The 12,846-nt window shown below is 43.1% G+C and overlaps 1 protein-coding gene across 3 annotated transcripts in view; it reads left to right on the forward strand.

Moving 5' to 3' along the window:
* Positions 1 to 12,846, forward strand: part of VIRMA (vir like m6A methyltransferase associated) — a 285,574-nt gene that overhangs the window by 149,721 nt on the left and 123,007 nt on the right. For all 3 annotated transcript variants that reach the window (XM_078773440.1, XM_078773442.1, XM_078773441.1), the window contains exons 5-6: positions 1,186 to 1,372; positions 12,406 to 12,540. In XM_078773440.1, coding sequence (XP_078629566.1) covers positions 1,186 to 1,372; positions 12,406 to 12,540 — 322 coding nt within the window. The remainder of the gene's footprint in view (positions 1 to 1,185; positions 1,373 to 12,405; positions 12,541 to 12,846) is intronic.

The raw sequence follows: 12,846 nt of genomic DNA on the forward strand, positions 1-12,846 counted from the left end.
ATTTCGATGAAACCTGACCACAACCTTCATCACCCATGATGTACCAATGTTTGTTCAAAGTATGACAAAAATTGGGGTTTTTAGGAGGTATATGGGGTTGGGGGAGGGGTGGGGTTGCCCCCCCAAAATAGGGTTTTTTGTTGTTTGTTTAGAGTCTTATGATTATGTTGGTATGATTCTACATGCTGCCCTCATACCAGTTGGTCCAACAAACCGGGACTTCTTGACGTCTTCCAGCAACCATTGAAATTAGTTTAAAATACCCTGTTTATTCTACTAGGTGTGTGCCAGGGGTATTGCCCCTATGTTTCATTCTATACAATGGGTGATGTAATTGATGGATTATTCTGGAGGCCATATAGTATATCCCCCTCTCTTGTAGCACCTTCACACCCCCAGCACGGGGCCCTGGGCAATTTCTCAGGTTTCCCCATAGGTTAGACCGCCCCCTGCCATTGGGGACAGGTCAGGTGAACGAGGTGGCCAAGCAATTTAATTGGTCCACGTCTCCTGATCCACTTGTGTGGGAAGACTTCATTCAATAACCATTGCACATTCTAAGCATAGTGGCAGGGAGCCTCGTCTTGCTGATACAAGGTGATATGTGAAAGATTTAATCGTCATCGTTTGGGAAACAAATGTGGTAATTGTGGTGGTTCACCCACTTATGTAGAAGTTGCCTCAACAGAAAATGTCAATTAAACAAGGAACCTAGGGGAATTGTGGATTTAACAACAATATTAACATTAACAAACTTGATGAATTGTGCTTTCATGCACCATTTATAGTTTATTTCTATTATGTTTACATCAAAAGTTATAAATGTTAAAAGTTGCACAATTACTTTACCGACACCCTGTATTTGTACAAATCCCTTGCTTATTTTGAAACGACTGCAGCACTGTATAAAGTCTGGTGTTGAGTTATTTCAGGGCGTCATAGCAATGATGTGCATCGACGGCCATCATTGTCACTGACGTAAACCAATTAGTGACCACGTGTCAGTTTGGCTCGGCATCCAAGCTGGAAAGTTTCAACTGGTCTCTTCTTTTCTCAGCAATTTTACTGTTTTCACTGTTGGCATATCTGTTTATCAAGATAATGTTCAGAGTTTTTTTCTTATCCAGTAAAATTGTATATTAATCAACAAAGGCTGCCGGAAAGACTGACTGTGTGCTGGTGCAGGTGAATGCAGATGGATTGGTTGTCCGGGGCTGGTACTCCACACTCACTCTGGCCATATATGGAACGGCAGAACAAACACCCTGCTTAGATACACCTTGTCTCGGCATCACACCTCAGCCTCGTCCTGGGCAGGTGCTTACTTACAGTCAGCCGAGAAAATATGATGCAGAAGACAGTGGTGAAGGAGGTATGCTGCATAATGTATATGTATTTGTCTACAGTTTTTCAGCGTTTGTTTTCTTGAAAGTTAATTTATAGATGACATCAGAATTAATTTTTTTTTCTGTTTTTGCTAAATTTCTTCTGGTATGACCGACATAGCAAAAATGATATCAGTTGATTAATTGCAAGTACAACCTTGTTTTTGTGTTGTCCGTGTGTATGGGCTAAACCTCGTTTTTCTCAGCAACCACATGTCCGATTAGGACAAAACTTTCATTGTGGGAGTGACACCCATACAAAATGTTTTTATCACAATTGTGACGTCTTCGGTCACATGGTATGGCAGCCATCTTGGAATAAGCGCAAATAATTTGCCCAGGCTTCCCATGTGATGGCTTCCCCATGACATGTGATGTCCACTGTGACATTCTTCCTCCTACCCGACAATCTTTGTCTCGATATAATATGCAACTCAGGAATGCTCAACATCTTGACCTGCCTTGGTGTAAGACTCAGAGATAAAAAATAATTCAACAATTCCTTTTTATACTGAAATGCTTAATTCTGTTATGTAGGTGCATAAAATCAATTACCGTATATACCGGTGTATAATACGCACCCGTGTATAGTACGCACCCCCAACTTCTACCCTCAAAAAAAGAAAAAAAAAATCATTCATTTTCAGATTACAGTAGCGTGAATCTATGCATTTGTACACAAACTTTAAGTAGCACAAAATGAACATTTTGAAAGGAAATTTTTTTTATTTTTTATTTTAGCTATATGTAGTCAGTATTCTGTTACACACACGTCCGTATCCAGATGTGCATGCAATCGCGGGAGCTTCTTTGCTTCATAGAAGAAAGGAGAGAGTAGAGTGATTATTAAAACATTCTTTATTGTAGAGTTGTGGCCCTGCAAAGGGCCGTTTGGGTGTGTGATGGGCTTCTCAGCGAAAGCCAAGGAAATCCTCATCATCTCTCTCCTCTTCGAAGACGGCATGCAAATCCTCGTCTGGGTAGTACAGGTCACCATCGCTCTCGTTGTCGCTGTCGCCGCCGCTGGAAGCTCCCTTCTGCCAGATTATATCATCTTCGGTACCGTCCATGCTGTTAGAAATACAGCACTTGAGAAAGGCCTGCTTTATGATCGCTGACGGCATCTCCTCCCACACCTTTACAATCCAGCCACAGATTGTCGGGAGGTCCACCTTCCTCATTCGCCCGCTCTTTGTGTAACTCTTGTCCCTCTCCAACATCCAATTTGCCCAGCATCGCCGCATACCTTGTTTGAAGGGCTTATTTATGGCCACGTCAAGGGGTTGGAGTAGGGAAGTCATCCCGCCTGGGATGATGACGAGGTCCGTGTTGGAATGCCTGAGTAGCTCTTTGGTTTCTTCTGTCTTGTGACAGCGAAACGCATCCAGGACCAGCATACGCCGTCGTCGAGAAAGGCCGCCATCCCGCCTACCCCACACCACTCGTAGCCAGTCCTGGACCAGGGCCAGATCCATCCAACCCTTCTGTTGGGCTTGAATGATGACACCCGCTGGAAATTTTATCTTGGGTAGAGTTTTCCCACTTGAAGACGACGTACGGTGGAAGCTTGCCCCCGTCAGCGGTGCAAGCGAGCATAACAGTGAAACGGTCTTTTTCGTTGCCGGTGGTCTTGACTGTGACGGTCCGCTCCCCCTTCACTCCGATGCTGGTCCCTTTTGGAATGTCGAAGGTTAGAGGGGTGTGGTCGGCGTTTCCGATCCTGCTGAGCTGATAGCTGTGCTCCCGGCGAAGCTTGATTATGAACGCCTGGAAAGGTGTCGTTTTGTCGGCCGTATCGTCGGGAAGATGCTGTGCGATGTGCGTGCGGCGTCGTTCCGACAGATTATGGCGTTCCATAAATCTGTCGGCCCACGATGTGCTAGCCATGAAGTTTTCGATGTCTCCGTCCAAAGTGAAGCTCCTTGCCTTCAGCCTGAGAGCAAGTGTCGAGATGGCGTGACCCTCTGCCCTCTTCTCCCGAACCCAGGCGATGACACGCTCCTCCAGCTGAGGCCACTTCGCCGATTTTCCCCTGTTCGCCTTCTTCCTCGGCATATACTCCATAGATGCCTTTGTTATTCGCCAGCGCCAGATGACAGACTCATTCACACCGTGCTTCCTCCCAGCTTCTCGGTTCCCAAACTCTTCTGCAGACTGGCAGACGGAGAGTTTGAACGCTGAAGTGTACGACCGCCTTGACATCTTGATCTTCTCGTCTCTGGAACTGGATAGAACGTATGAAGACGTTTCAGTCCGAGCTGACGGTTACGGTAATCTGCCCTATAATTTCGGATTGCTACGCAATTGCAGTCGTAAAATAAAAGACCTTAAAAATAAAAGACCGATGTGGCTTTTCAGAGCGGGAAAAGCCGTTCTATTTACATTCCGGAAGCGGCGTTGCTTTGAGCGGAAAATCCATAGAAAGAACGTAATGTTACAAAACCCGCTTGCCATCCGGGGCGAACGAGCAGCAATGGCGGCCCTGCATGTCGGCGCAATTGTGCATGACGCAATGGGGAAAACGTGCAACCGAGATCGCTTTTCGTAAAATACTGTTTTTTCGTAAATGTATTGGAAAATTGACTTGTTTTGAAGCCGAGTTTTTTTTTTTTCTATCCCCGTGTATAGTACGCACCCCAAACTTTTGACTTTTTTCCGATAAAAAAGTGCGTCTTATACACCAGTATATATACGGTACATGCATAATATCTGTTTGTTGATCTTAAGTTTTCTGCTATTTTAGGTTATTTCGTTGGTAGAATTTATTCTATTTTTTATTGTTGTTTGGTTATATGTATGTTTGTTTATTCCATATACTTATTTTGATACATAATATGTATATTAATGTAATTTTATATTATTATTATTATTATTTTTATGTACATTTGTAAGTTTTATGAAATACTTTTATTATTGTAAACTTGACAAATTTCAGTCTTCAAACTGCTTTGTCCAGTGTTTAACGATTTCAATAAACCGAAATGATGAAAAAAATAATTTAAAAATGATTTCGTGGAAACCACTAAATGGAAATATTAGAAACTTGGCACATTGTCAAGTACTCCCAATGGGGAACAAAAGCATGATGATGATATCATAGGTGAAGTGGTATACCAGCCAAAAATGTTATAATCAAATTCCTTATCCTAAAAATCTGAAATTGTATGCACATGATCTATGACCCATTTGTATTAAAATATTAAATTTATGACGGGTCACATGGTTTGGCAGCCATATTGGATTTAACCTAAAACCTAATAAAAACATCTTCTCCCAAACCACCAAATCGATCGAGTCGAAACTTTACGTGTGTGGTTGACTCGGCATGGCGATTAAAAGATGATCACAAAAACATCATTGGTTACATGGTGTGGCAGCCATATTGGATTGAAGGAAAATATTAAATAATTATATCTCTGAAACCACTTACCCTATCGATGCGAAATTTTACAAATATCATCTAGCACCACTGTTGCATATAGTTTAAAAATGATGTCGTAGGTCACGTGGTTTGGCAGCCATCCTGGATGGAAAAACGAACCTTATCCGATCAATGCGAAACTTCACAAACGTGATCCTCTACCCATACATATGCAGTGTATTTATTTTTCATGTCATATGTCATACGTCATGTGGTCTGACAGCCATATTAGCTTGAAAGCCGATATTTCAAAAAATCCCTTCTCTGAAATCACTTCACCGATCAATGTGAAACCTGTCAAGGCTGGTGAAAATGTGATGCTTCAAAACAGCTGAAGGGATTTAAATCAAACTTGTTTATTTTTAGGACAGTGAAAGATGGCATCTACTCATTGTGGGACTATCCGGAGGCATATTGGCGACAGTCGCATTGCTCTAGTTCCTTTTAGTTTACTCTTTGTCTTTTGAAATGAGGAACCATCTCTACAATTTGCTAACCTACAGATAGAATTCTCCTATTATGGGAGTAAAATATAACCGTCTTCCAGGAACACAAATTCTTCACATGGAGGCACCATAGTTTTAAATTGTGTAGCAAATATGAAATCCAGATTGGAAGTCCACCATAAACTTGAGCTGTTATGGTCTCTTACGACGTTGAAAAACATAGACTTCTCCAAATCTCCTCTGCTTCAAATGTGACACTCCAAATTTTCCACCTCATCTTCACATTGATCATATGTGTAATAACTCTCTCAACCTCCCTACTTATTAATTTCCAGATATATATATATATATATATATTTTGTATACATTGCCGAGGCTTGTGGAAGAGCTAGAGCAGAATTGGCATGGAGCAAAATGGAAAGGGGGAAACACCAACAACAGAGTCGAGATGAGAGTTATTTGCAGTAGAAAAGGGCATCTGTGAATGTTCCTCAGATTCATTGATGAAGCATGAGTTGGTGTTTTTTTATTAGTTTAGATCTCTAAAACAAAGTTGAGCTTCTTTTAGAAACAAACTGGTTTAGTCGTTTTCTCTTTGAAGCATGAAGAAAGGCAGTTTAAGGACAAGAAAACTTTTTTTTTGTCTTCTCAAACAGCTGAACACTTGAACCCAAGCACATTTTAAACATTTATTGTGCAATACACCATTGTCATTGTCCGTGCCGAAAAAAAAAGAAAAAAAGAAGTATCTTCTTGCTTATTACAAGACTGAACTCTCCAACCAGACTCCTTCCTAAAATTATTGTCATTGCCTTCGTGACACTGTCTTTCACACCTAAAAACGTAAACTATGTTCTGTCCAACTCGCTGTTCATTAGTGACATACTCAGATGACAACACTCCTCAGATCCGGCTCTTTCTTCTCGTTATTCTGCTGTCTTCAGCCTGTCCCTTTCCTGTGGCTAACTCCCATTTGCCTCGATTGGTTAGTAATTGCGAACATTTCCATTTCTAATAAGTGTTCAAAAGCAGATGTTTTCAACTGCAGGCCAGAGAGCTTGCTTCCAATTACAACAAGCAAAGCCATATAATCCATCATCCCTGCCAAAACTGTCCTTTACTCTTTTCAAAGGCTTTATCTCTGACCAATTATTGTGCACCACAAGTTCAGGCCTGCTGGTGAAATAGCTTCTGAGATATTTTGTGTTCAAGATTGACCGATCTCGTGTTTGACTTCAGCAGACATTTTTTGATGTATCCTTGGTCATAATTGACCTGGAGAGATTACTTTGGACTCGATGAAAGCTGAAATATATCTGTCGATTGCTATGCATTTCATTGAAGTATTCTGTACATTGCACAGAGCACATTTTGTGATGTAACTTTGGTCAGAATTGACCTGGAGAGATTACTTTGGACTCGATGAAAGCTGAGATATATCTCTGTCGATTGCTATGCATTTCATTGTAGCCTGGTGTTGGCTTTGCGGTTAGGGTGCTGGCTTGGGATCCGAGGATCCTGGGTTTGAATCCGGTCGATCGCTGAATTAACACCGGGGGGGGTTGACTCAGCCTGTCATCCTTCTGAGGTTGGCAAATTGAGTACCAGTTCATTGGTAAATTCCCTGTGTGTTGCAAGAGGCGACCAATAGGGTTGGCAGCAGGAAGGGCATCCGGCTGTAAAACATTGCTTCAAAAAGGGGACCATGGTGCCCAAAAAAGGTCAACCCCTGCCCTGCGGGGAAAAATGACCTCTAAAGGTGGTTTTTTTCTTTTCTATTCTGTACATTGTAAATCGCCTTCTCTGAACTTTGAACTGGCATTAACAAAATTTGATTCCTTTTATGTTAACCAAATTTGCCTTGTTGGCAAGATTGTAGTATGCAGTTAAAAAATACTTTATTTTATTCTTTTGTTTTATTTTGCAAAAGGATTTGAATGGGACCACAGCAGCTGTTTGGTATATTCTGATTTGAAATTGTGGTTCTATTGTGAGTGAGAAAAGTGTTCTCCACTGTGGGAAGATTCATTTTGACGATGTTTTTTTTTTCTTTTCTTTTTTGTATACAGAATGGAGGCTCGTGAAAGAGCTAACATTTATCACAAAAAAAATCAAACAAACAAAATATATAAAAAGAGGGAGCGGCAGACAAGATGGGGAGAGAAGGGGAAGCACACAAACACAACATTTGAGAGCAGGGACATCGGGAAATGTGTGGGAGGGAGAGGGCTTGGGGGGGAGGAGGCGTGGGAAGGGGGAGGTGGGTGGGAGAAGTATAAAACAAAAGGACACCAAGGACTTCCAGGAAAGAAGTTGGTATTTCAAAAAAGTGGATTTGGGGTGAAATTAGCAGGGGTAGAAAAAATCAAGGTTTTGGATGGGGGAAGATAAGAGATGGTGTTGAACAGTTGTTTTAAAGACCTGGAGGGAGGAGTGGGATTGAAGAGAGTGGGGGATTTTGTTCCAGAGGTGGGAGAAAAGAGGAATGAAGGAGTGAAGGTGAGCAGAGAGTCTTGATTTTGGCAGTTTAACCATAAGAGGGTTGCAGGCAGATCTTGTGCGAGCTGTAGGAATATTTGGCGGACAGAGCCCAGAGAGAGCTGGGGGAGCAAGGCCGGAGAGGAGTCGGTAGAAGACAGAAAGACCACCAACCTGCCTGCGGTGAGTAAGTGAAAGGCCCTCGCAGATAGCTTCATCGCGGGAGATTCCAATGATTCTGAACGCTTTGGTTTCAACAGTGTGAAGATGAGCTAGGTGTGAGGCAGGAGCACCAACCCAGAGGGGAGAGCAGTACTCCATTGAGCTGTGGATGAAAGCCTTGTATGTGGTGAGGAGCTCAGGTGTGCCAAGGAAGGACTTCGCACGACGGAGGATGCCCAGTCGGCGACTGGCTTTGGAGGCCAGCTTGGAAATGTGGTTTTCCCAGGAAAGATCATGGCAGATAGTGAGACCCAAAAGCTTGAGTGACAGAACTTCTTGGAGAGGATTATTCAGAAAGTGGATGGGAGGGTTGTCCAGACGGTCTTTTCGGAGAGACATTGTAAGAGTGTGGGATTTGTCAGGATTGAAAGACATGTTCCACTTGTTTGCCCAGTCTGTGATTTTGTCCAGGTCTGCAGAGAGTGAGGAAGCTGCAGACTGCCGATCTGAGGGATGAGGAATGGATCGGCAGAGTGTGAGTCATCAGCAAAGAGATAGAGAGGATTTTCAAGAGTCAGAGAGATCATTGATGAAGACCAGAAAAGGGACAGGGCCCAGGACACTGCCTTGGGGAACTCCAGCCTGAACAGGAAGAGGAGATGAGAGAAACCCATTCAGGGACTCACGTTGACCGACTAGAGAGGAAGTCCGCCAGCCATGCATGGAGATTTCCATGGATACCAAAGGAGGGGAGTTTGGTGAGCAGAGCAGGGTGCCAGACTGTATCGAAGGCACATGATATGTCAAGGGAGACAGCTCTAATTTCCTGTTTGGCATTGAGGACCTCCATCCATTGTTGAGACAGCAGAAGCAGCATGTGCAGAGTAGAGTGACCCGGTCTGAAACCAAATTGGTGATCAGAGATCAAGCCATTGGAGAAGAGGAAAGATTTCATATCCGAAGCAATGATGGATGCCATGACTTTGCTGATAATTGGGAGAAGGCTGATTGGTCTGTAATTGCAGGGATCTGTTTTTGCACCTTTTTGTGTAAATCGGTGATGTTGGCTGATTTCCAAGCAGATGGCAGATGACCTTGAGCAAAAGAGAGGGTGAAGAGAAGAGAGAGAGGGAGTGAAAGAGCGGAAGAACAGGATTTTAGGACCCGTGGGCTGATGCCGTCAGGTCCAGTTGCAGAATCAGAGTCGAGGGTTGACAGAAACTTTTCCATCTTGTCAGGAGGAAAGGACACAGAGTCCAGGATCAGCTGGGTACGATTGGGTACGGTGGGTACAGAGAGGGATGGGCTTGGGACACAAGACTTAGAGGCAAACACAAAGTTGAGGCATTCAGCTTTTTCACGTGCGGAGTCAGCTGTGTAGCCGTTTGAGGTAAGGGAGGGGATGGAGGGGGAACAAACACCAGAAACAGATTTGACCAGACGCCACCATGATTTGGAAGAGGGAGACAGGTTTGAGATTTCGGTCTTGAGAGTGGAGAGGTATTGTTTCCTGGCTCTCCTGAGGGTGGACACGCACTTGTTTCGGGCTTTGTGAAAGGAAATGAGATTTCCTTCCGTTGGATTTGCCTTCCAGGAGACGAACGCAAGTTGTTTCTGGGCAACAGCCTCACCACAAGATTCCATGTACCATGGACGGGAGGAAGGGTATGACAACTGAAGACGAGATGGGATAAATCTGTGCAGGAGAGAGAGCAATTTACTTTGGAAGAATTCCCAGGATGAGTTGATGTTAGAGGCGGTCGGATGGGAGACCAGTCCAGATGATTGATGGCTGCTTGAAGACCATGCCAGTTGGCCTGAGTGAAATGCCAGACTCGTCGACGCTGAGGAGGTTCTCTGAGAATGGTCAGAGAGATGTCCACTTTAACAAGCACATGATCAGATGAGCCGATTGGAGCAGAAGAAGAGCAGCAGACATTTTCAGGGAAGTTAGTCATAACCAAGTCCAGAAGAGAAGATGCTCCGTTGACTGAGATCCGGGTTGGGAAATTGACAGATTGTGTCAGTCTCAGTGAGTCGCAGAAGTCCTTTGCTGAGGAGCCATGGCTGGTGAGAGTGGTACCCACACCCAGCCAACTGGCATGGTGACAATTGAAATCACCACATATGAGGAAGAGAGAGTTGGGATGAATAGATAGAAGTTGGTCCATATTATCAGACAGCGAGATGTAGATAGAGTCATCACTGTTTGGTGGACGGTACAACACACATATGATCAAAAGGTTGGAGCGAAGGGGAAGCCGTAGCCAGAGGTAATCCTGGGGGTGAGGTGGAGAGAGGGCAGTGCAGGGCAAGTGAGGAAGAGAGTTTTTGATAAAGATAGCAACCCCATCTCCAGGACGAGGCTCAGGTCTATCACACCAGAGGAGGGAGTAACCCGGGAGAGATACTAAGGAATCAGAGACATTAATGAAGGAGGAAAGTTTCTGTTAAACAGATCACGTCTGGTTTGTCAGATGTAACCTGTATGGAGAGATCAATCAAGTTTGAGCGAAGGCCCCGGATGTTTGAGGATGTTTGAGGATGGGTTGTTTGAGGATGTTTGATCTAACGCCTATGGAAGAGCTTGTACCATATTATTCGGTGTACAAGTCAATATTCCCCCCCCCCCCCAGAAGTCCGGGCCTTGCCTTGTACTTTGAATCAACTTCACTATGCTTTAAATTTTAAGACATTGATTGAATTGCATAAATGAAAAAAATACAAAGTGTGATATTTTCTGAAATAAATTGCATAATTGTCCATTTAAAAACACATGACAACAAGTTTCGATTTAAATCATGGATGTGTTCCGAGAAAGTGCAACGTTAACTAGACGAGATATTCCGATAGACGTTGTGTTATAATGGGGGTGGGGGGGGGGGGGGGGGGAATATGCAATCGGTTATATAACACGGTCATGAGTCAACGAGATGGTTCTCCGAGTAAATCAAAATACAGTCATAAATCAACGAGATGGTGTGATCAGAGTACCAGCGAAATAGGAATATTTGTATGAAGATGAATCTTGTGTTGAGAAAGAAAAGAGTACTTAGAAATTTCAACTTAAAATTTCACAGAAAGCATTTGCCGATTGGGTGAGACAAAGACTGTTTGCTGATTGGGTGAGCAATGTGTTCTGGACTGGCTTAAAGTGAAGGATACATTGCGGACTACAAATAAAACTACCGAAAGGCTAATCACGGCTTCAAAGTTAGGTTGACAAATATTGAGTGCTTGTATTGCAATGTGTCATGTCTTTATGTTTAGTAATTGAAGACTATAGAATTATAACCAGGCTAAGTCACATTTTAGTCATTTCGAGAAAAACGTGAAAAATATTTTGAAAAACGTGAAAAACGTGAAAACGGGGAAAAATAAAATAAAATGTGACTTCGCCTGGTTATAATACTATGGTCTTCAATTCTAACAATTTATTCCATGTTTTAAAGAAGTACCGTAGGCAGCGATGCGTTGCGTCTCAGGGAGGAATTATCACCTCTATTATCTTGAATGAATGTGCTTTGTCTTGTACTCCAAATCGATTTATTGTCCATGGATGAATGAAAGCACGAGAATAGCACTCGGTATAGCACATACTGAACCTCCGCCAGGCCAAGCAGTTTGTTTTGTATCCCACTGATAGGCCGGATCTGGATCCGGACCTGAACTAAAATCTAATCGCGTGTTCTTGTCACCTAACCAACTTGTTCACCTAGTTTCGTCATAACTTGTCCACAACATTTTGAAATGTCGTGCTTCATAGTAATTTTGGCCCCATCTCTCAATGGTGAAGAATCACATAAATTTAAATATCTCCTATCCGGATTCAGATATTCACCAAAATCAAATCGATTCTTCCTCGTCAAACACCCACCCAACCTGACCACCAAGTTTTGTCCAAATCTGTGCACGGCTTTTTGAGATATCCTTCTCGCAGACAAATAAACAGACAGACAGACAGGGGTTAAAACATAACCTCAGTCCACCTTAGGAGGCGAAGATAAAAATGGGAAAATTAGCAAATTCAATTTGTATTCCACATCGACTTCAATGCCGAAAAATACAGTAAATGTATCACATGCAGGCCAAAGGCATAAGTAAACATTGGTGTGCTTTTACCTGAGTTACAAGGACATTTGAAGACAATGCAGAACCTTATGGTACATGGTTTTTGAACCTTGGTTTCCCTATAACCACGAGCCACGGGTTCAGTTGTCTGTACCCAGTTTCCTTGTGGTTTTTACTTTATTTTTTGAGACGTTTCTGCATTTACACAGGGAAGCGCAGATAAAAATTTCCCTGCTCTACACCATTTCGAGGAACATATTTCGGTTATGTTTAATTTATTTGATTTGAATTTATTTTAAGGTTGATCGCAGTTCTGCACGGAGCGAGATTGGGTACTTGTCGTTTAAGTTCCAGACCACTCTTGCACTGAAATCACAGAATTATTTTTCGTTTGAAAATGCATCGTGATGGAATGGTGCTAGGATGCTTGTCATTTTGTCAGCCTGGGACTCTGAAGAGGTGGAGTACAGTCACAGCCCGCCTCAGCACCAACCACGTGGCCCACGCACTCCACCTGGTCCACCGCCACCAGATGATGATGATGATGACGATGATGATGAAGCATTGATTGATCCAGGTAACATTCAAATTATTTTTATTTTTTTTGTGAACAGAAACTAGGCTCGTGTAAGAGCAAACACATTGAACATGAAAACATGCACAGACACATAAAACATACAATGAAGGGAGATTGGGTGAGACAAGAGGATTGGGTGGAGTGGGAGACAAGAGGAGGAGGAAGAGGGAAGCACACAAGCACAACAACAGTAGAGAACAAGGACGTCGGTAGATCTGTGGAAGGGGGAGGGCTGGGGAGGAGGGAGGGGTACACGGTATAAAGCAAATGAACACCACTCGAAATTTCACTTCGACAATTTTCAGG

The sequence above is a fragment of the Myxine glutinosa genome, chromosome 2, assembly GCF_964187855.1.
Source record: "Myxine glutinosa chromosome 2, kmMyxGlut1.1, whole genome shotgun sequence".
Taxonomy (NCBI): Eukaryota; Metazoa; Chordata; class Myxini; order Myxiniformes; family Myxinidae; genus Myxine; species Myxine glutinosa.